This window comes from Ranitomeya variabilis, chromosome 1, assembly GCF_051348905.1.
Source record: "Ranitomeya variabilis isolate aRanVar5 chromosome 1, aRanVar5.hap1, whole genome shotgun sequence".
NCBI classification, from domain to species: Eukaryota; Metazoa; Chordata; class Amphibia; order Anura; family Dendrobatidae; genus Ranitomeya; species Ranitomeya variabilis.
Window position 1 is genome coordinate 1,101,196,739 of NC_135232.1, and position 25,331 is coordinate 1,101,222,069.

Consider the following 25,331-nt stretch of genomic DNA (forward strand, 5'->3'; position numbering starts at 1 on the left):
ATCCACTGTAATTTTTTCTCTTCCTTTTATGTGCAGAGCGGTTAAAGAAATTGCTGCTCTGCCAGTTGGAACAAATGTTCTGCTACATTCATCAGGGGTCTGGAACGAGTCCCGCCTTGGTGGTTGGTATATGCCACAGCGAGCTGATTGTCGGAGAACACTCGTACGTGATGACCCTGTAGATACACAAGTAGTTTTTTAGCTGCCTGTTCCACTGCTGATAATTCTTTCAGGTTAGACGACATCTTTACCTGATGATGCTCCCATAGTCCCTGGACTAAAACCTCATCCATATGAGCCCCTCAACTGGAAGGGCTCACATCCGTGGTTACTATACGGGTTATGTTATATTCCCAGGGCACCCCTCTGGATAGATTGTTTCGCTCTAGCCACCAATCGAGGAATTTTATAGTATTTTGGGATAAAGTCAGCTGGCCTTCTAGGTAACCTCCCAAAGTTTTCTGATGTAACAAAACCTCGCTCTGTAGTTTCCTTGTATGGAACTGGGCCCACCGCACCACGGGAATACAAAAGAGACATGGCTTTCCTGAGGAACATAGTGGGGTTATCGGAGGCGTTCAGGACCTGATAGTGTAGGCGAGCTAACTTTTCGGGAGGCAGACGGCATTCTTGATTCTGAGAATCTAAGATTAGGCCTAAGAATTGCTGAACTCTCATGGGCTGCAGCTGGGATTTTTTGATGTTTAGCAGCCAGCCACCCTAACCGCTCCAGGCGAGACATTGCTTTTTGTAATTACTCCAAACAATGTTCTGCTGTTTTGCCTATAATCAGGAAGTTATCGAGATAGGGCATCACCAGAATGTCTAACTCTCGCAGATGGGCCACAACTTGGCTATAACCTTAGTGAACACTCGGGGGGCAACTGCAATACCAAAGGGAAGGGCAACATATTGGAAATGCCGGACCGACCCCTCTAAATTAACCGCCACTCTAAGGAATCGCTGGTGATCTGCATGAATGGCTATATGGTAATAGGCGTCTTTCAGATCTAACACCACCATAAAGCAGTTTTCAAACAACAATTGTATTGTGAAATTGATTGTTTCCATTTTGAACGGCCGTATGACCAGAAATTCATTGAGGGTTTTAAGATTTATTATGGTCCTAAAGGAGTCGTTTGGCTAACAGACTAGGAACAGAGGGGAGTAGAAACCTCTGCCCCTTTCTCTCTCGAGCACTTCTGTCAGGACTTTTTTGCTGCAAAGGTCATGAATTTTGGCTTCCAGGGCTGCCTACCCCGATGGGGAAGATCTGAGTGGGGTATTCCTAAACCTGTTTTGGGGAATACAGGAAAATTCTAATTGTAGTCCCGTGGCTATCAACCCCAGGATGCAGTTGCTATTGGAAACTAAGGACCAGGACGGGTAGAAGGCAGTTAGCCTACCTCCTAACGGAGCTGCTAGTCATTGGGGTTGCTTCTTAGCCTCACGAGATGCTCCTTCCTGGTGCCCCCCACCTCCAAACATAAATCCAGTACCTCTCCTTTTTTCATCCCATCTGCCTCGATCTCTGGAAGACCTTCTACGAAAAATCTTTTCCTGGTGAAGGGATGTCTATAAGAAGGGGTCGGCAGACTGAGGAATTTCTTTTTATAGTCTTCAGCTTTATCCAGAAGTTTGTCCAGAACTGGGCCGAACAGATATTTTCCCTCACATGGAATGGAGCAGAGATGGAATCTGGCCTGGATGTCCCCTGGCCACACTTCAGCCACAGGGCCCTTCGGGCAGCATTTGATAGTCCTGCGGCCCTGGCCGCCATCCTTGCCGAGTCTGCCGAAGCATCGGCTAAAAAAGCTGTGGCATTCTGATTTATTGGCAGGGACTTTCAGATGGATTCTCTCAAGGCTCCATTTTCTAGTTAGGATTCAAGCTCGTCCAACCAGACCATCATGGAGCTGGCTGTGCATGTAGCCGCCACCGCCGGTCTTAGGGCACCGGCTGACATTTTCCATGTCCCTTTCAGAAATGAGTCCGCTTTCTTATCCAGCAGATCTTTTAAAGAGGCCATATCACCAAAGGGAATGGATGATTTTTTGAAGGATTTAGCTACAGCTGCGTCCAGCTTTGGGGCTTTATGCCATCTGTTCACCAAGGGGTCCTCGAAAAGATATCTCCATTTGAAGGTTGGTGGTAGAGAGCCCTTTTTTTCTGGCTTCTTCCAGTCTCTATTTATCAGGCCCTGAACTTTGTCATTTAGTGGAAAACATTTGCGATTCCTAGGGTCAAGGCCGCCGAACATCAGATCTTGTGCTGAAAGTTCCGGTTTTGAGTCAGTTACCCCCATAGTGAACCTTACTGATTTGACCAATTTGTCCATTTGATCTAGGGAGCAGCAAAAAAAGGTGGAGTCCTCTTTTGAAGACAATGCAGAAGTGGCAGAGGCATCTGAGGAATATTCGCCTTTCCTAGGGGCTGTTGAGGAGTCTGACCCTGAGAAGCTCGCTCCTCTTTTCGTCTTAGAAGATTCCCCTTGAGATAGGGACTTTAGGGAATCCTTAACTTCCATCCTAATAATTTCCCTTAGGCTTGCGATGAAGTCAAGGGCTTCTTCTGCCACCTGTAGAAGTGGGGGAAAGTGTAAAGGACTACATCTTAACTACGGACTACCACTCCCTTTTTATTTAACCCCCTACCGTCTGTCGCAAACATGGCTGACACAACTTTTTAGGGCAGGCATCTGGTAAGGGACAACTGCAAAGGGCACATTCCCTGTTTTTCCTTTTACCAGAGCATTTCTTCCCCTAGAGAAATAAATAAGGGAAACACTGCATCAGGGTACATTCACGAAGATCTGTTACCCAAGCAGTAGCGCTAGGTACCGGATCACAAGGGGAGCGAGCTGAATCCTTCAGATCCTTCAGCCTGGAAGAACCTTTGCGGCTGGGCTGTTCACTTCATCCTCGGCTTTTCAGCTGGGGGTTTGCATGGGACCTCTCTGAGGCACGTTCCTGCTCCAGCTCCACGGGAGCCTCCGGCTCATCCATTGCTGCAATGGGCCAAAAACAGCCCTGCAGCATCTCATGTGGCTTTTTATAGCCTTCCTCCGGAAACCAGGTCAGCAGGTATGTGGCCAGAGGTTCCGCCCCCCTATTCAGGACGCTCCAAGGTCCTCCCTACTGTGCCTCTCCCCCCCCCCCCGCCACCCAAACTGCCGCGCTCGCACCCGCACCGTCGCGACCCCCACAAGGAAAAAGCTGGCCGGCGTCTGACTTCTGGCCCGGCGTGCCGGCTCCGCCCCCTCTCGCCGCGCGTCACTTCCGGTGTTGAAATGAACACACGGGGACACGCAGGAGGACAAGCGGCGCGGCGCCAAGGCCCGGCACGGCTCTGGCCCCGCCCCACGCGCGCCGCCATGCCGGCTGGCGCCAGACGACGGCCCGGACTGCAGGATGACCACACACCAAGAGGACCAGGACGGACTCAGGGGGAATACTTACCTACTGGCGCTGGCTCTGGAGACGGCTATCCTCCGGACTCCACTCCACCTGCTCCGCACACAGTTGTGGAGCCCTGCCAGGGCCCACCGTGTCGCTTCCAGGGACCCTGCACTGACCAAGGTAGGAGACCCCCTACTATCTGAGTCGGACAGCCGGCCTGGGAAACCTGATGTTTCGAAAAATGGACGATCTGAAGGGCATCCTGTCCTCTAGGAACAGGAAACCAACTGATGCGTGGGAGAGGTGCCGCCCTTATGTATCTGTAGGTTTCCTGTTCCTGAAAGGCGGATCCCCTCTCTCAGGTGGTGCTGTCATGGACGTTCGAATAAAAATAAAGTTACCGGTATATAGAAAAATAATGGAATCACTGAAATTGTCACGGCCTTTCATATTCATATACTGTATTTCCTATGTGCGTCCCGTTTACCCAGCTGAGTTTGAGACCCCTATACTAACATATACATACGCAATGTGTGAGCACACTAGTGTGCGGGTCCTATTTTTTCTTTTTTGTGTAGTATATATTGGGTAACGTGGCTCCCTCGAGGGCTCAGCACCCTTATCCACCCATCTTTCCTACGTAAGGTTTTAAATGTGAGCTACACCTGGCTTCTGCTTCACTCCCCATTCACATGAGGCTGTTTTGCCACATACAAAGGTAAGACAGTAGTGATAGGGTTCATCAATATTTAGGTACACCTTGTTGTGGTTGGTCATTGAGCAAAAAATGCTAACTAAGTACTTTTAAGGTTTTAATGTTTGCAGCATTGTAGGAGTTCTTGTATTCACTAGTTGCAGTGTGCTGACGTAACAAGTACGTATATATTCTGGATACAGTATGAGGTTGCAGTTGCACCTAGTAATTGGTAGCTGAGGTAGTCAAGTCCTTTGGTTCCTTTGCCACAAGAGAGTACCTACCCCAGTGTCAGACTGAAGAACATTGGGCCCACCGGAGGATTTGATTCTGAGGACCCATTGTTTCCCCCATTCAAGACTCCCATAGCAGCTGCAAGGTTTGCACTGTGAACTCTCCTGCACCGGAGGATTCTCCGCTTCTCTGATGGGCCAGTCCAAACCTGACCTGCCCTATATAATCCACGTTATGGATTTCACATTGGCCTCTAAGGCTACTTTCAGACATCCGTCTTTCGACGTCAGGCTCAATCTGGCAAATTTTGAAAAAACTGTATCCGGCGAAAGATGCCGCCGGATCCGTTTTTTTTCTCATATTTTGTTTTAGAGCCGGATTGCACCAGATGACTTTAGGTTTCATCCGGTTTTCGCCGGATCCGCAAATATGTAGTTTCCGGCGTCTGGAAATAACGTACACAGTAACGTTTTTTGTCTCCGGCGAAAAAGCTGGAAACGCCGGATCCGGAAAATGATGGATTCCAGCGCCGGATTCCGTTTTTTTAAACTGAGCATGCTTCAATTTTTTTTAATCCAATTATCTGGATATGCTAGTCGGATCCGTAAAAAAACGGATCCGTTGCATCATTTTTTCACAATCTGTGACGGATCCTTTTTTTTTCACCATTCAACGGATTGTACCTGACGGCAAAAACCTGATGTGTGAAAGTAGCCTAACATAAAACATTTTTCAAAATACCCAAATATTGGACCATAAAACTGGGCAGAACTTCTATGAAATGCCCTTCGAGTTACGGTACTTAAAAAAAAAGGAAATTGTTCAGTATTTATGCAGCATTTTACATCTCTTTCCACTACAGTACTAATCTCCAGTGCAGGAAATGCAATTTTCTTCTCATTACAGCTTTTCCTTAAAAGTGGAACAAAAAAAAATGTGTCTGCTGAATATTATGCTTTTATCGAAAATGTATTCTATTTTTTCGTATTCCTCATAGCAGCTGCACCCGCAGATACATCTGACTGCACACATAACAAATCCTCTAGTTTAACAGAAGCTTTTAGCCTGAAATCCCCCGCGCAGGCAGTACATCAAGAAGACACATTAGAAAGAGCAATTAAACATTTAACTTCTGGTAAACTGAGCTCCAGATTGTCTGAGAACTCGTAGAAATGTGTGACGTGAGGGCCATTGGGTACGGTCTTTTATCCAATATGATTTACAAATATAATGAAACAGGATGGTGAAAAATAAAAAGCCTCGCAAGGTCTCGATGAATGCTGCAGGGACATTAGAAGTTATACTCTAATTACAGAAGTATGGCGGTAGTTTTATCTCATTAAGAAGGAAGTCTCGTCTTAATACATCCCTTCAGTAAGCCCTATAAGTGTACCCTCAAGTCAAAAAGTGGGAAAACAGCCCCTTAACGACCAGTTTTTGAATTTCCATTTTTCGCTCCCCTCCTTCCCAGAGCCTTAACTTTTTTTATTTTTCTGTCAATATGGCCATGTGAGGGCTTGTTTTTTGCGGGACATGTTGTACTTTTGAACGGCACCATTGGTTTTAATATATCGTGTACTGGAAAACGAGAAAAAAATTCCAAGTGGAGTGAAATTGCAATAAAAAGTGCAATTCCACAATTGTTTTTTTTTTCGGTTGTTTGTTCTTACCATGCTTACTGAATAGTAAACCTGACCTGCCACTATGAAGGTTGGGTGAATATAATTTTTTTAATTTTTTTTTTTACATATGCTCATATGAACTCCAGCGTGGGAATTTTTCTGAATAGTTTCTCACGCTAGAGTTCATATGAGTTTATGCCAGCAGGGGGCGAAGCACCGCAAGTCTAGGTAGCTACGTTCCCCTGCTTTCCACTCATTCCACAGATTTTACAGACAGGAGCACAGGTGCATTAGCACAGCTCCTGGCTGTAAAATTATTTAACCCCTTCAGATGGATTTACAGCGTGGGACGTGACTGTAACGCCGGAGAGGTATGGAATATTGTTGATTTTTTATTTTAACTTTGTTTCAGGTGACAAGGGTCTTCAACTGGATTGAGAGTATAATAAACCATTACAACACCCTGTGTCTTTATTTCATTAAAATACTTTTTTCCTAATGTGTGTGTTTTATTAACCATTTACTAGTATTGGATTAATAATGGATAGGCGTCTTATTGACATCTCTCCATTATTAACCAGGCTTAATGTCACCTTACAATAGCAAGGTGGCATTAACCCTTCATTACCCCATATCCCACCGCTACAGGGGAGTGGGAAGAGAGAGGCTAAGTGCCAGAATAGGCGCATCTTCCAGATGTGCCTTTTCTGGGGTGGCTGGGGGCAGACGTTTTTAGCCAGGGTGGGCCAATAACCATGGACCCTCTCTAGGCTATTAATATCTGCCCTCAGTCACTGGCTTTACCACTCTGGCGGAGAAAATTGCGCGAGAGCCCACGCCAGTTTTTTCCGTGATTTAACCCTTTATTTTAACAGAGCCACCAAATTTTGCACACAGACACTACTAACATTAGTAGTGAGGAATATGTAAAAAAAAAAAAGGGATATGAAAAGGTTTACTGTATGTAAACCATGTCTCATATCATGTCGGGTTTGGGAAGGAGATAGGAAAAGCCGGCAATTGAATTACCTGCTTTTCTGCTATCTATCGCTGTATGAAATATAAATATATATATATATATATATATATATATATATATCTCACTGACATACAGTTACAGTGGGGCAAAAAAGTATTTAGTCAGTCAGCAATAGTGCAAGTTCCACCACTTAAAAAGATGAGAGGCGTCTGTAATTTACATCATAGGTAGACCTCAACTATGGGAGACAAACTGAGAAAAAAAAATCCAGAAAATCACATTGTCTGTTTTTTTATCATTTTATTTGCATATTATGGTGGAAAATAAGTATTTGGTCAGAAACAAACAATCAAGATTTCTGGCTCTCACAGACCTGTAACTTCTTCTTTAAGAGTCTCCTCTTTTCTCCACTCATTACCTGTAGTAATGGCCCCTGTTTAAACTTGTTATCAGTATAAAAAGACACCTGTGCACACCCTCAAACAGTCTGACTCCAAACTCCACTATGGTGAAGACCAAAGAGCTGTCAAAGGACACCAGAAACAAAATTGTAGCCCTGCACCAGGCTGGGAAGACTGAATCTGCAATAGCCAACCAGCTTGGAGTGAAGAAATCAACAGTGGGAGCAATAATTAGAAAATGGAAGACATTCAAGACCACTGATAATCTCCCTCGATCTGGGGCTCCACGCAAAATCCCACCCCGTGGGGTCAGAATGATCACAAGAACGGTGAGCAAAAATCCCAGAACCACGCGGGGGGACCTAGTGAATGAACTGCAGAGAGCTGGGACCAATGTAACAAGGCCTACCATAAGTAACACACTACGCCACCATGGACTCTCATCCTGCAGTGCCAGACGTGTCCCACTGCTTAAGCCAGTACATGTCCGGGCCCGTCTGAAGTTTGCTAGAGAGCATTTGGATGATCCAGAGGAGTTTTGGGAGAATGTCCTATGGTCTGATGAAACCAAACTGGAACTGTTTGGTAGAAACACAACTTGTCGTGTTTGGAGGAAAAAGAATACTGAGTTGCATCCATCAAACACCATACCTACTGTAAAGCATGGTGGTGGAAACATCATGCTTTGGGGCTGTTTCTCTGCAAAGGGGCCAGGATGACTGATCCAGGTACATGAAAGAATGAATGGGGCCATGTATCGTGAGATTTTGAGTGCAAACCTCCTTCCATCAGCAAGGGCATTGAAGATGAAACGTGGCTGGGTCTTTCAACATGACAATGATCCAAAGCACACCGCCAGGGCAACGAAGGAGTGGCTTCGTAAGAAGCATTTCAAGGTCCTGGAGTGGCCTAGCCAGTCTCCAGATCTCAACCCTATAGAAAACCTTTGGAGGGAGTTGAAAGTCCGTGTTGCCAAGCGAAAAGCCAAAAACATCACTGCTCTAGAGGAGATCTGCATGGAGGAATGGGCCAACATACCAACAACAGTGTGTGGCAACCTTGTGAAGACTTACAGAAAACGTTTGACCTCTGTCATTGCCAACAAAGGATATTTTACAAAGTATTGAGATGAAATTTTGTTTCTGACCAAATACTTATTTTCCACCATAATATGCAAATAAAATGATAAAAAAACAGACAATGTGATTTTCTGGATTTTTTTTTCTCAGTTTGTCTCCCATAGTTGAGGTCTATGTCATGATCTCCATGGCCAGAGAACTAGCATAAGCCTCTATAGGAACAAGCTCTTGGAAGATGTAACTGTACTGACCATGAACTAAACCTACCGCATCATCTAGAAGTAGCCAGGTAGCATGTCCTACTTTTTATCCCTATATGCCCAGCGCCGGCCGGAGAACTAAATAATGCTAGCAGAGGGAAATATAAGACCTGACTCACCTCTAGAGAAATGCCCAAAAGGAGACAGAAGCCCCCCACATATATTGGCGGTGATATGAGATGAAACAACAAACGCAGCAGGAAAATAGTTTTAGCAAATTTGAGGTCCGCTTTCTAGATAGCAGAAGACAGAAAGCATACTTTCATGGTCAGTAGAAAACCCTAACAAAACACATCCAGAAATTACTTTAGGACTCTGGCATTAACTCATAATACCAGAGTGGCAATTCCTGATCAACAAGAGCTTTCCAGACACAGTAACGAAACTGCAGCTGTGAACTGGAACCAAAATACAAAAACAAAACATGGACGAATGTCCAACTTATCTAGTAGATGTCTGGGAGCAGGAACAAGCACAGAGAGGCTTCTGATAACATTGTTGACCGGCAAGCATCTAACAGAGAAGCCAGGTTATATAGCGACACCCAGATCTAATCAGAACAGGTGAACAGGGAAGATGATGTCACAAGTTCAATTCCACCAGTAGCCACCGGGGGAGCCCAGAATCCAAATTCACAACAGTACCCCCCCCTCAAGGAGGGGGCACCGAACCCTCACCAGAACCACCAGGGCGATCAGGATGGGCCCTATGAAAGGCACGAACCAGATCAGAGGCATGAACATCAGATGCAGTGACCCAAGAATTATCCTCCTGGCCGTATCCCTTCCACTTGACCAGATACTGGAGTCTCCGTCTGGAAACACGGGAGTCTAGGATTTTTTCCACAACGTACTCCAACTCACCCTCAACCAACACCGGAGCAGGAGGCTCAACGGAAGGCACAACCGGTGCCTCATACCTGCGCAATAACGACCGATGAAAAACGTTATGAATAGAAAAGGATGCAGGGAGGTCCAAACGGAAGGAAACAGGGTTAAGAATCTCCAATATTTTATACGGACCGATGAACCGAGGCTTAAACTTAGGAGATGAGACCCTCATAGGGACAAAACGAGAAGACAACCACACCAAATCTCCAACACAAAGCCGAGGACCAACACGATGGTGACGGTTGGCAAAAAGCTGAGTCTTCTCCTGGGACAACTTTAAATTGTCCATCACCTGCCCCCAGATATGATGCAATCTCTCCACCACCGCATCCACTCCAGGACAATCCGAGGATTCCATCTGACCGGAGGAAAATCGAGGATGGAACCCCGAATTACAGAAAAACGGGGAAACCAAGGTGGCAGAGCTGGCCCGATTATTGAGGGCGAACTCCGCCAATGGCAAAAAAGCAACCCAATCATCCTGGTCAGCAGACACAAAACACCTCAGATATGTCTCCAGGGTCTGATTAGTCCGCTCGGTCTGGCCATTAGTCTGAGGGTGAAAAGCAGACGAAAAAGACAAATCTATGCCCATCCTAGCACAAAATGCCCGCCAAAATCTAGACACAAATTGGGTTCCTCTGTCAGAAACGATATTCTCAGGAATACCATGCAAACGAACAACATTTTGAAAAAACAGGGGCACCAACTCGGAAGAAGAAGGCAATTTGGGCAGGGGAACCAAATGAACCATCTTAGAAAAACGGTCACACACCACCCAGATGACAGACATCTTCTGAGAAACAGGCAGATCTGAAATAAAATCCATCGAGATGTGTGTCCAAGGCCTCTTAGGAATAGGCAAGGGCAACAATAATCCACTAGCCCGAGAACAACAAGGCTTGGCCCGAGCACAAACGTCACAAGACTGCACAAAGCCTCGCACATCTCGTGACAGGGAAGGCCACCAGAAGGATCTTGCCACCAAATCCCTGGTACCAAAAATTCCAGGATGACCTGCCAACGCAGAAGAATGCACCTCAGAGATGACTTTACTGGTCCAATCATCAGGAACAAACAGCCTATCAGGCGGACAACGATCCGGTCTATCCGCCTGAAACTCCTGCAAGGCCCGCCGCAGGTCTGGAGAAACGGCTGACAAGATAACTCCCTCCTTAAGAATACCTGTGGGGTCAGAGTTGCCAGGTGAATCAGGCTCAAAACTCCTAGAAAGGGCATCCGCCTTAACATTCTTAGAACCTGGTAGGTACGATACCACAAAATTAAACCGAGAAAAAAAATAATGACCAGCGCGCCTGTCTAGGATTCAGGCGCCTGGCGGTCTCAAGATAGATCAAATTTTTGTGGTCAGTCAATACCACCACCTGATGTCTGGCCCCCTCGAGCCAATGGCGCCACTCCTCAAACGCCCACTTCATGGCCAAAAGCTCCCGATTCCCAACATCATAATTCCGCTCAGCGGGCGAAAATTTACGGGAAAAGAAGGCACAAGGCCTCATCACGGCGCAGTCAGAACTTTTCTGCGACAACACTGCCCCAGCTCCGATCTCAGAAGCGTCGACCTCAACCTGAAAAGGAAGAGTCACATCAGGCTGACGCAACACAGGGGCAGAAGAAAAACGGCGCTTAAGCTCCTGAAAGGCCTCCACAGCATCAGGGGACCAATTAGCAACATCAGCACCCTGTCTAGTCAAATCGGTCAATGGCTTAACGACATCCGAAAAACCAGAAATAAATCGACGATAAAAGTTGGCAAAGCCCAAAAATTTCTGAAGACTTTTAAGAGAAGAGGGCTGCGTCCAATCACAAATAGCTTGAACCTTGACAGGATCCATCTCAATGGAAGAGGGAGAAAAAATATATCCCAAAAAGGAAATTCTCTGAACCCCAAAAACGCACTTAGAACCCTTGACACACAGAGAATTAGACCGCAAAACCTGAAAAACCCTCTTAACTTGCCGGACATGAGAGTCCCAGTCATCCGAAAAAATCAGAATATCATCCAGATACACTATCATAAATTTATCCAAAAAATCGCGGAAAATATCATGCATAAAGGACTGGAAGACTGAAGGGGCATTAGAAAGACCAAAAGGCATCACCAAATACTCAAAGTGGCCCTCGGGCGTATTAAATGCGGTTTTCCACTCATCCCCCTGCCTGATCCGCACCAAATTATACGCCCCACGGAGATCAATCTTAGAGAACCACTTGGCCCCCTTTATGCGAGCAAACAAATCAGTCAGCAACGGCAATGGGTATTGATATTTAACCGTGATTTTATTCAAAAGCCGATAATCAATACATGGTCTCAAAGAGCCGTCTTTTTTTGACACAAAGAAAAAACCGGCTCCTAAGGGAGATGACGATGGACGAATATGTCCCTTTTCCAAGGACTCCTTTATATATTCTCGCATAGCAGTATGTTCAGGCACAGACAGATTAAATAAACGACCCTTTGGGTATTTACTACCCGGAATTAAATCTATAGCACAATCGCACTCACGGTGCGGAGGTAGTGAACCCAGCTTGGGTTCTTCAAAGACGTCACGATAATCAGACAGGAACTCAGGGATTTCAGAGGGAATAGATGATGAAATGGACACCAAAGGTACGTCCCCATGAGTCCCCTTACATCCCCAGCTCAACACAGACATAGCTCTCCAGTCAAGGACTGGGTTGTGAGACTGCAGCCATGGCAATCCCAGCACCAAATCCTCATGTAGATTATACAGCACTAGAAAACGAATAGTCTCCTGGTGATCCGGATTAATACACATAGTCACTTGTGTCCAGTATTGTGGTTTATTATTAGCCAATGGGGTGGAGTCAATCCCCTTCAGAGGAATAAGAGTTTCCAAAGGCTCTAAATCATACCCACAACGATTGGCAAAGGACCAATCCATAAGACTCAAAGCGGCGCCAGAGTCGATATAGGCGTCAGTAGTAATAGATGACAAAGAGCAAATCAGGGTCACAGACAAAATAAATTTAGACTGTAAAGTGCCAATGGAAACGGATTTATCAAGCTTTTTAGTACGCTTAGAGCACGCTGATATAACATGAGTAGAATCCCCACAATAGAAACACAACCCATTTTTCCGTCTAAAATTCTGCCGCTCGCTTCTGGACAGAATTCTATCACACTGCATGCTTTCTGGCGTCTTCTCAGTGGACACCGCCAGATGGTGCACAGGTTTGCGCTCCCGCAGACGCCTATCGATCTGAATGGCCATTGTCATGGACTCATTCAGACCCGCAGGCACAGGGAACCCCACCATAACATCCTTAATGGCATCAGAGAGACCCTCTCTGAAAGTAGCCGCCAAGGCACACTCATTCCACTGAGTAAGCACAGACCATTTACGGAATCTTTGGCAGTAAATTTCAGCTTCATCTTGCCCCTGCGATAGGGACATCAAAGTTTTTTCTGCCTGAAGTTCCAAATGAGGTTCCTCATACAGCAAGCCCAAGGCCAAAAAAAACGCATCCACATTGCGCAACGCAGGATCCCCTGGTGCCAATGCAAAAGCCCAGTCTTGAGGGTCGCCGCGGAGCAAGGAAATCACAATCCCAACCTGCTGTGCAGAGTCTCCAGCAGAACGAGATTTCAGGGACAAAAATAGCTTACAATTATTTCTAAAATTCTGAAAGCTAGATCTATTCCCTGAGAAGAATTCCGGCAAAGGAATTCTCGGCTCAGATACCGGAGCATGAATAATAAAATCTTGCAAATTTTGTACTTTCGTGGTGAGATTATTCAAACCTGCAGTTACACTCTGAAGATCCATTATTAACAGGTGAACACAAAGCCATTCAAAGATTATAAGGAGAGAGAAAAAAAAGAAAGACTGCAGCATAGACAGACTGGCAAGTGATCCAATTAAGAGCACAGAGGAAAAAAAAAAAAAAAAACTCTCAGCAGACTTCTTATTTCTCTCCTTTCTCAGCCAAGGATTTTAACCCTTTAGTGGGCCGGTCAAACTGTCATGATCTCCATGGCCAGAGAACTAGCATAAGCCTCTATAGGAACAAGCTCTTGGAAGATGTAACTGTACTGACCATGAACTAAACCTACCGCATCATCTAGAAGTAGCCAGGTAGCATGTCCTACTTTTTATCCCTATATGCCCAGCGCCGGCCGGAGAACTAAATAATGCTAGCAGAGGGAAATATAAGACCTGACTCACCTCTAGAGAAATGCCCAAAAGGAGACAGAAGCCCCCCACATATATTGGCGGTGATATGAGATGAAACAACAAACGCAGCAGGAAAATAGTTTTAGCAAATTTGAGGTCCGCTTTCTAGATAGCAGAAGACAGAAAGCATACTTTCATGGTCAGTAGAAAACCCTAACAAAACACATCCAGAAATTACTTTAGGACTCTGGCATTAACTCATAATACCAGAGTGGCAATTCCTGATCAACAAGAGCTTTCCAGACACAGTAACGAAACTGCAGCTGTGAACTGGAACCAAAATACAAAAACAAAACATGGACGAATGTCCAACTTATCTAGTAGATGTCTGGGAGCAGGAACAAGCACAGAGAGGCTTCTGATAACATTGTTGACCGGCAAGCATCTAACAGAGAAGCCAGGTTATATAGCGACACCCAGATCTAATCAGAACAGGTGAACAGGGAAGATGATGTCACAAGTTCAATTCCACCAGTAGCCACCGGGGGAGCCCAGAATCCAAATTCACAACAGGTCTACCTATGATGTAAATTACAGACGCCTCTCATCTTTTTAAGTGGTGGAACTTGCACTATTGCTGACTGACTAAATACTTTTTTGCCCCACTGTAGGTCCATATATATTTGGACAGAGACAACATTTTTCTAATTTTGGTTATAGATATTACCACAATGAATTTTAAACAAAACAATTCAGATGCAGTTGAATTTCAGACTTTCAGCTTTCATTTGAGGGTATCCACATTAAAATTGGATGAAAGGTTTAGGAGTTTCAGCTCCTTAACATGTGCCACTCTGTTTTTAAAGGGACCAAAAGTAATTGGACAATTGACTCCAAGGCTATTTCATGGACAGGTGTGGGTAATCCCTTCGTTATGTCATTCTCAATTAAGCAGATAAAAGGCCTGGAGTTGATTTGAGGTGCGGTGCTTGCATTTGGAAGGTTTTGCTGTGAAGTAAACATGCGGTCAAAGGAGCTCTCCATGCAGGTGAAACAAGCCATCCTTAAGCTGCGAAAACAGAAAAAACCCATCCGAGAAATTGCTACAATATTAGGAGTGGCAAAATCTACAGTTTGGTACATCCTGAGAAAGAAAGAAAGCACTGGTGAACTCATCACTGCAAAAAGACATGGGCGCCCACGGAAGACAACAGTGGTGGATGATCGCAGAATAATCTCCATGGTGAAGAGAAACCCCTTCACAACAGCCAACCAAGTGAACAACACTCTCCAGGAGGTCGGCGTATCAATATCCAAATCTACCATAAAGAGAAGACTGCATGAAAGTAAATACAGAGGGTTCACTGCACGGTGCAAGCCACTCATAAGTGTCAAGAATAAAAAGGCTAGACTGGACTTTGCTAAAAAACATCTAAAAAAGCCAGCACAGTTCTGGAAGAACATTCTTTGGACAGATGAAACCAAGATCAACCTCTACCAGAATGATGGCAAGAGAAAAGTATGGCGAAGGCGTGGTACAGCTCATGATCCAAAGCACACCACATCATCTGTAAAACCCGGCGGAGGCAGTGTGATGGCTTGGGCATGCATGGCTGCCAGTGGCACTGGGTCACTAGTGTTTATGGATGATGTGACACAGGACAGAAGCACCCGAATGAATTCTGAGGTATTCAGAGACATATTGTGTGCTCAGATCCAGCCAAATGCAGCAAAACTGATTGGTCGTCGTTTCATACTACAGATGGACAATGACCCAAAACATAAAGCTAAAGCAACCCAGGAGTTTATTAAAGCAAAGAAGTGGAATATTCTTGAATGGCCAAGTCAGTCACCTGATCTCAACCCAATTGAGCAGCATTTCACTTGTTAAAGACTAAACTTCAGACAGAAAGGTCCACAAACAAACAGCAACTGAAAACCACCGCAGTGAAGGCCTGGCAGAGCATCAAAAAGGAGGAAACACAGCGTCTGTGATGTCCATGAGTTCAAGACTTCAGGCAGTCATTGCCAACAATGGGTTTTCAACCAAGTATTAAAAATGAACATTTCATTTAAAATTATTGAATCTGTCCAATTACTTTTGGTCCCTTTAAAAACAGGGTGGCACATGTTAAGGAGCGGAAGCTCCTAAACCCTTCATCCAATTTTAATGTGGATACCCTCAAATGAAAGCTGAAAGTCTGAACTTCAACTGCATCTGAATTGTTTTGTTTAAAATTCATTGTGGTAATATCTATAATCAAAATTAGAAAAATGTTGTCTCTGTCCAAATATATATGGACCTAACTGTATATATATATATGTAACATATACCTATTCTATGTGTATATATCTCTTCTATTCTAACCTGTCAGTGTGATTTTACTGTACACCGCACTGAATTGCCGGCTTTTCAAAGGACACCGGTGCCTAAAAATCGGACAGCACTCACATGGTCCTAGTGCTGTGCGATTTTTTTTCTCGCACCCATTGACTTACATTGGAGAGTCTCGTCCGAGAATCGCAGCAATACGCAGCATGCTGCGATTTTTTTCTCAGTCCGATTTCAGCTGAGAAAAAAATCGCAGATGAGAAGTCACCCATCGAGTAACATAGGTCCGAGTGCAATCCGATTTTTTATCGGATTGCACTCGTCCGTTTTTCTCGCAAGTGGAAATGAGCCATTACAAAGAGACACAAAGCAGTGATAAAAAAATGGAAAAGCCCCGCAAACTAATTTACATGACAAAACGACGTTGCAGCCTAATTGGTTTAAACTGCAATTAGACGTGAGGCAGGTGGGACATCTGTGAATTTCCTGCACGGTGTGTCAGACGCACTGTAACATCCGTAAATTAACCAGCACTTTGGAGAAATTCAATTAAAGCTGTGAGTTTTTGCGTTCTCTCCGTGAAAGCCTTCATGCAATATTTTAATTTTAGTAAGTGTCTGGTGTCAGATTTAATGGTGAAACCCGCAATGTAACTTTAAGTACTTTTTATTATGAGACTAAAGTAATTAAATGTGTTAAAACACCTCCACGCCGTGGCCTTGTTGCCAAAAGTAATCCAATATTGACTGGCCATTGTACCTCGGCATAATGAGCGTTCTTTCAGTACATGGCCGAGCTCCAGGAGTACAAGGCGGCGGCGAATATGACGTTTTATCTTTTATTTATCTAATAATAGAACTTAATTACATTCCCAGAATAAGAGATGTGCAGCGCCAGCAGGATGATGAGATGTGGAAACTTTTATTAGATATGTCTCCAAAATATATATATTTCCACGCTGCTAGAATAAACATCTCAGTCATTACAGAAAGAAAATTTGTTATAAGTACACCCCGTGACAACTCTGCGTCAATGAGGAAAAGCTGGAGACTTGTGCAGGGGAGGAGTGAACTTTTCTTAATTATGCCAGACTTCCTATTCCTTTGGTCCGTAAGTCAAGGGACCCGAACCATTGTTTCATGTAAGACTGTCCAATGACATTTTTTGGATGATATTTTGTGGAATACCTGCTGATTATGGATTGCATCAGCCCCTGCTGTGTACTAGTCTGCATAATTTGGAGGACAATTATGCAGTCTAATTGAACTAGTGAACAATGAGGAAGCAGCCATGATTATCTCCTCTCAAAGAAGTCGGACACAATGACCTGAAATGAAAAAAGGGGCCAGATCCTTTCACCGCTGTGATTCTACAGGACTTCAGCCTAGGGACCACGGTTCCAGCTGGTGGATGACAGAATTGCTCCACTGCCCAACACTAAGCTCACAGATTTGATTGGATAACCCAGGTCAGGACAGTCTGGTAACCTGGTCACATACCTCGTCGTGCTCGGTCAGCTTCCCGAGCTTGCTGCTACCACCTCTCTGTGGGTGCCCACCAAAAGTGGCAGGCTGCTGGTTGGAGCAGTTAGCACTAGATGCCCTGAAGTTGCTGGCGAACCAGCGGAAGGGTGAGACTGTCACTTGCACCATTTTGTGTCCTTACTGGGAATGTACTATATGCTCATAACTGTTGGTGACCCAATAAAGTATCACCCCATTGTGTTACCCTCACCCTGCGTTGTCTGAGTTATGGTCTACCCATGGGACAGGAGAGTGGGTGTTCAGTGGCATGATCTTTCTGAAGACAGGCCAGCGGATGAGAACACCCACTGACCCTTGTGTCTCCACACCCCCCACCCTGAACTATAAGTAGGGCTTAAAAATGATTGTCCAAAAGAGAATTTATTTTTTTTCAGGCATGGATGATTTTATAATAATAAATGGAGACATATTCACAGTCCAGTGCTCCTGTGGATACAGTGTGGGCTGCTCCATTCAGAAGTAACAGGACCGCTGCAGACAATCAGGTGACTAAAAGGAAAACATCCTATGACGAGCTTTTCTAGTCATCTGACAAGATGCAGCAGTCTTCTGACTTCCCAGTGGAGCAGACACTGCTTCCAGTCCTCTCTACCAACCTGCCCTTGATCTGCGGGGGCACTGCAAGGTGCATGAAAAAAAAATTACTTCACTGTCAGACAACCACTTTAAGTATAAGTTATTACCAAGAATTTTGCTCCTTTGTAGTATGTAATCGAAATCCCAAAATGGTTTAAAATGCGGGTTTGTCCACCGTGCTTTATACTGCACCTCTGCTTATTCTGTAAAAGCACAAGATCTCTAGGAAATGTATACGCTGAGAGCAGATTACAGTAAGGGAAGAATGATGATAAACCACAAGCAAGTGAGCAACCAAGAAAAACAGTTTATTAGGTAATTGTAATAAATAAAACCCCAGTAGAGGCAGAAAATTTAATAGGTTAGTTAAAAAAATAAAACAAAAATATCAAATATAATTGTAAGGCCATTTAGATGGAACAATAATTGAGGTTCCTGACAATCAATCTCTCTGGCAACGACCAAATAAAAGAGCAAAATGCCTGTTCATTGAATTGTCTCCAGGACCATGCATAGAAATCCAGGGGCCCCATAGCAAAGACCTGAACTTGGGGTCCCTACACGGGTCCCTGGCAGTACATGAAACTCCCATTGGGTTCCCGTGATCTTGTTGAGTGAGTGGGGTAATGAGGACCCCGTCTAATAACCTAGAAACCCTGGTCCCTGTTCACCATAGCACCTAAGGGGGTAAACTGCTGAGAGGTTTATTGGTATCTGTAAAGGACGCCATCATAGAGGAAGATTAATAGTCATTAATAACTTATTAATATTCCTCCACCAACATTTGTTATCCCTCCTCATCACTCTCATCTGCGCCTGTTCTTAAGAAAAATGTGAAATGGTGGTCAGAGGTGCACATCCCCTTTAAGACTAACACTGATAATCCATGTTGTCATTTTGAATGGAAAAGCAACAAACAACAACAAGATCCGGTCTGGAGACATTATAACCGGGAAGAGTCAGTGAGGAACGATCTAAGGAGGCTTCTAAACAGCATCCTGGAAATGGCCGACAGAAGTAACCATGGTGTTAAATTATCTTTTTCCGGATATTATTGCAGAAGTTGGAGAGACCACAGAAAGGTCAATATTAATAGTTTTATTAAATTAAATATTTAAGTAAAGAGCTCGAGAGACTCCTTTACCGAAGATTGTTAAATATTCATAAATTAGAGATTCAAAGAAAGTCAGCGTCAGATAAAATCAGGATAAATAAAGGGAAAACTGATATCTGCTGGATTTCTATTTGTTTTACTATTATATATCTATTATCTATCTATCTATCTATCTATCTATCTATCTATCTATCTATCTATCTATCTATCATATCTATCTATCTATCTATCTATCTATCTATCTATCTATCATCTATCTATCATCTATATGTCTATCTATCTATCTATCATCTATCTATCTAGCATCTATCTATCATTTATCTATTATTATATGTCTATCTATTATCTATCTATTTTCTATCATCTATCAATCTATTATCTAGCTATCAATCATCTATCGATTTTCTATCTATCTATCTATCATCTATCTATCAATCTATTATCTATTTATCCAGCTATCCAGGGACAAAAAAAATGGAAGGCAGCACTCCATGTTTCAGCAAAAATATAAGTGGACTTTATTGGGGCAGTATATGGATTAGTTGCTTGGAGGCCTGTTAACCCATTTAATTGTATGTGTTGTCCCATTTTTTATCTATCTATCCATCCATTCATCCATCCATCTATCTATTATTTATCCATCTATTATCTATCCATCTATCTATTATCTATCTATCTATCTATCTATCTATCTATCTATCTATCTATCTATCTATCTATCTATCTATCTATTATCCATCTATCTATCTATTATCTATCTATTATCCATCTATCTATCTATCTATTATCTATCTATTATCCATCTATCTATTATCTATCTATCTATTAATTATTTATTATCTATTTCTAATATTTGTCCCCCCTCATATCTAGAGAAAAATTCTGACTTAAGAATCGAAACGTCGCCATTATGGGATAATAAAGCACTGTCTTTGCCATATATCCTGGGTGCGCCGCCTCCAGTTGCAGCTTTTTATCTCGTAGCTATCATCTAACTATCTATTGTCTATAAATAGAAAAGAAGGTTGAAAAGCAGCACTAACAAGCAGTATTTGAAAAATGGGTTCCAGACCTTCCAGGCATAGACCGATCCTCAATATAGTACAAAAAAGATGAAGATAACACTACTTCTTAGAAACATATAGTGCTTTATTAACCCATATGGGCTCCTGCGAAGTTTCGGCTCAAGGTGTGAGCCTTTCTGCTTGAGAAAATCTCACACCTTGAGTGGAAACGTCCCAGGAGCCCATATGGGCTAATAAAGCACTATATGTGCTGAGGAGTGCTGTCTTCATCTTTTGTCTTCAGATATCTACTATTAATCGATGACAGTTGGTGCTCATAAAGTTCTATGAAGAGAGCAGTGGAGGGAGGAGCTAGAGGGAGGAGCTAGAGGGAGACAAAGACATCCTGCTGCAAGTTCTGCTGAAATGGACTTTAAAGTGAACCTGTCACCAGAAAAAATGCTAATAATCTGGAGATATGGGGTTAAGCTACAGGTTAATAACGTTATTAACCTGCCCGATGCCTGGACTTACTTGACCGCTGCAGGAAGAAAATCAACATTATTTTTCTGGCAGCGTTTGGGCTTTAGTCACAGGGGCGTTGCTGGCGCTGGTTCAGTCCCTGCTGATTATATAGAGGCTGTAACTGCGCCCCGGTCCTGACTGACAGCCGTCCCTAATGCAGAGTGAGTGTCCGTCAGGGTTGGGGGCGAGGTTACAGAGGCCTCTGTATACTCAGACCTGTGACTGAACCAACGCCGGTGCCGTCCCTATGACTGAACCAGTGCTGGTGCTGTCCCCGTGACTGAACCAGCACCGGTGCCTTCTCCATGACTAAACGACTACCAATGCTGCCCCCATGACTGAACCTGTGCCAGTGCCGCCCCAATGACTGAACCAGTGCCAGTTTGCCCTGTGACTGAATCAGAGCTGCTGCTGCCCTGTGACTGAACCAGCACCGGTGCCGCCCCATAACTAAACCAGTGCCGTGCCGCCCAGTAACTGAACCAGCGCCGATGCTGCCCCTGTGACTGAACCAGCGCCAGTGCCGCCCCCATGACTGAACCAGTGCTGATGCCATCCCGTGACAGGACCAGCGCTGGTGCCGCCCCTATGACTGAACCAGCACCGGTGCTGCCTCTGTGACAGAACCAGTGCCTTTGCAGCCCCATGACTGAACCAGCGCCAGTGCCATCCCCGTTACTGAACCAGCCACGGCGCCGCCTTCCTGTGACTGAGCCAGCACTGGTGCCGCCCCCGTGACTGAACCAGCGCTGGTGCCGCCCCCATGACTGAACCAGCACTGGTGCCGCCTCTGTGACAGAACCAGTGCCTTTGCAGCCCCATGACTGAACCAGCGCCAGTGCCATCCCCGTTACTGAACCAGCCACGGCGCCGCCTTCCTGTGACTGAGCCAGCACTGGTGCCGCCCCCGTGACTGAACCAGCGCTGGTGCCGCCCCCATGACTGAACCAGCACCGGTGCCGCCTCCGTGACAGAACAAGTGCCGGTGCAGCCCCATGACTGAACCAGTGCCGATGCCATCCCCGTTACTGAACCATCCCCGGTGCCGCCTTCCTGTGACCGAACCAGCGCCAGTGCCATCCCCGTTACTGAACCAGCACCAGCGCCGCCTTCCTGTGACTGAAACCCAAAAGCTGCTAGGAAAATAATGTTAATTTTCTCCCTGCAGTGTACGGCTAAGTGCGGGCTCCGGGCAGGTTAGTAATGCTAATAACGTGCAGATTAACCCAATATCTGCATGTTAATAGCGTTTTTTCTGGTGACAGGTTCCCTTTCCAGGAGAATTATTTGAAAGCTTTACATGAGCACAACAGTATTATGTGAGCGCTATATCAGCAGTATTACATTCACACCATATGGCGGTATGCTAACATTATATTTATTTTCTTCTCATCTGTCCTGGCCACTTTTTCTACAATACCAGCTCTGCACTTACATAAAGTGAACACTTTCGATGCCATGTGTGTCAACATTTGCCAATACCATACCGAGGGCACCGTATGGCGGCACTCTGCAGGCGCACACAGTCTCATGCTCTAATATACATTTTTAGCTCCTCACATGTAGTACAGATGGAAAGTGTCTCCATTAATGGCTTTTTTACGTCATTTTTATAAGGTAAAGTGATCCAGGAGACAGAGCACTTCGAGAAACCTTCTAATGTACTGTCACACGCTGATAGCATTGCGATGAGTTCCATTTGTGTAAAACACGTGTTTGCTGTTGCCGTAATTACACGCACATATGAAAATCATTGCAGACATGAGTCAATAGAGCAGCCGGATCACATCCAGATGAAATGGCTAGGTTACCGGGATCAGAGGATCCGCACTCCCAGCACGCCGCTATCTCCTGCCCATTCATCTGTAGCTACAATCCGCCCCATAAGCTCCGCACATGGCGCATCCCGCGGTGTTCTGTGCACGGGTCAATACATCTGCTATTAATATTCTGCAGGAAACACTGGAGCTCATTGAGATCCAAATTATTCCATAGGTTACTATAGGTGCGAGAAATAGGATCCATGAACTGTCTTGATATGTCAATCTTAGGAAATACTAATATGTTTTCCAAAAAAATACCAATTCCGCATTTTCTGTTCCTAGAACTCTGTTCTTGCTGTTCCCCTTGGGATTGTACGAATAAATTGCCAATTGGGCGCTGCACCATGTTCACAGAGTTTTTTGAAGCAGACAAATCCAATGGGTTTTTAAAGCATAAACCACTTCAAGAAATACTTACCGGTATTTTTTTAAAGAAATTTTTGGAGAAGTTTTTCTTCTCCTAAGGAGTTTTTCTGTAGACTTTTCATTGGACGGGGTGTAGTTTGAAGATTCCAACAGGATCCTCTTCAAAGAAGTGACAGGCAATTTTTTTTTTTTCCAGTAGGCATTTTTCCAAACCTTTTCACTGTCTTCAGAAAAAAATTAAAAACTCCAAAAACTCCTCATTTGTACCGTAAAAGTGGATTTTCCATAAATAGGAGGTTTTTCAGACGGCCAGTTTTCAAAAAATTCTATCTGAACATAGTCTTACCGTTTTCCCTGCCGCTAAGTTAGAATGTGGGGGAACACAGAGATTGGTAACACCCTGTTTTCAATGTCTTTGTGTATTTACAGGAGGAATAACAGAGGTACGGTACACTGTAGAGTTATAAGAGAACATGCTCCAGAATTATGACCTTGTTCTTGACCTTGAGGAACACTAGGAGGAGATCTGACAAGTCCTCTTTAAGAATTGTAGCGCCCCATAGATCAACAAAAAATACGGCTGCCCAGACTGTCGATGTTGGCGCTGTCTCCCGGTTATCTCATGAGTCATGACCCCTGCAGCTAATCTACAGCCACTGATTGGTTGCAACCTTCACCATTCCATTTCTGGGGACATCCCCCATGACCGAATACTGAAAGGCTGCAGCCAGGAGACACAGCACCAACACCACTGGAATGGCGCCCGTCTGGGGGGTGATTATTGGGGGTACCAGAGTCCGTTCTTGGAATAGGAGTGAGACTATACTGTTGGACCCCCAGAGATCAGCAAGTTAGCCCCTATTTCAGATAACTTGTGATTATGGGAAAACTCTTTAAAACCACTATATACACCATTACTGTCTTAGTTTGCATGTGCACAGTGTCCATACTGAGGAACCTTTAACCGTCCATGGGGAACTCTATGGAGCTTTGTGTATCACTTTATTATAAGGACATAGTGCTTTAAAATAATGTGTCCAATGGAACATGTCACAGATATCTGTACGACTCCTGAGACAAGGAGCTGTAAAGACCCCCATTGAAGTCTACGGATGCAACGCTACAGTTCCACTAACTTGTACGTATGTGCCGCCGTGTGCACAAGACCTTCTATATAAACAGTGAAAATGTGGAAGTCTTCCACAGTGCAATCCAGGGGTGGACATTCCATTGGTGCAACTGTGCAGTAGCACGGGGGTCCAAAAGGTAAGGGGGGCCCAAATCAACCTCCAAAGCAGGTGGAATTGTGCATTGGACTGCAAAGGGCCCATATACTGTTCTTACACGGGGCCCTCTCCTGATCATACATCATCCTGAAGCACAGAACAATATGACAGACCAAAGTGGACATTACCGGTCAAACACAGCAGTCGAAAAGCCAACTACCAATATCCATTACGAGCCACCACAGCTGATACCAAAGAATGACATGCAATGTCATACATTAATCTCCATCTGTATCATAACTGCTCTCATATGAAAGAGCAAATAAACTTTTTTTTTTAATAATATTGTCCAGCATCTAAAATTATGAAACTTTATTAATCACTTAATTTGGAGATTACATCATTCCTGTAAAAAAATACATTAAAGGGGCTTCCGAACCTCGGCTTTTTCCCAATTGGTTTCCCTGCCTTCAGCTGCATTGATATTTATGTACTGATTTGGAGTACAGATGATGGCAGTGATGGGTCAGCTCTGCCCTTGTGTATCACTAATTCTGGGGATAACCTGCTATAGGAGATTGCTCTGATCAGCACAACATTCAGAGGAGGACACAGGCGCTGACCTCTCACTGCCATCATCCGTACTCCAAATTCGTACCTTCGAATATCAATGTATCTAAAGACAGGCAAATAATGGAAGCCACTCACATGCACTTTTTTTTTATAAAGGAATGAAGACAAACCTTTAATAAATTGATTTGCAATAACTTTTCATGCAAAATTAAAGTTTAATCACTCTTTAATTTATTTCCCAAAAATCCAAATTACTCAAAATTCAGAAATGTCTAAAAGCATTCCTCTACACAATATAATATTCATCCGTTTGCACATAGTCAAGAAAGTGTCAATCATGAAAGTATTTTTGACTCATCCAGCAAGCTACACAAGGTCTAATAACATTGGCCTACCTCCATAACGAGCTCTCCAGGACCTTCCCCGTGTCGGCATGATAGTACTTGGTCAGTATGAGGATGACCTGTAGAAGAGACACAGATATTAATACAGCAGAATTATTAAGGGCCAGCAAGGTGGACAACATGAACT

General features: G+C 44.3%; 1 protein-coding gene across 3 annotated transcripts in view; it reads right to left on the reverse strand.

Annotated features, from left to right (window-relative positions):
- The window catches only part of SORCS2 (sortilin related VPS10 domain containing receptor 2), a 1,081,958-nt gene that overhangs the window by 747,640 nt on the left and 308,987 nt on the right, over positions 1–25,331 (reverse strand). For all 3 annotated transcript variants that reach the window (XM_077280087.1, XM_077280089.1, XM_077280090.1), the window contains exon 2: positions 25,196–25,263. In XM_077280087.1, the coding sequence (XP_077136202.1) occupies positions 25,196–25,263 (68 nt within the window). The remainder of the gene's footprint in view (positions 1–25,195; positions 25,264–25,331) is intronic.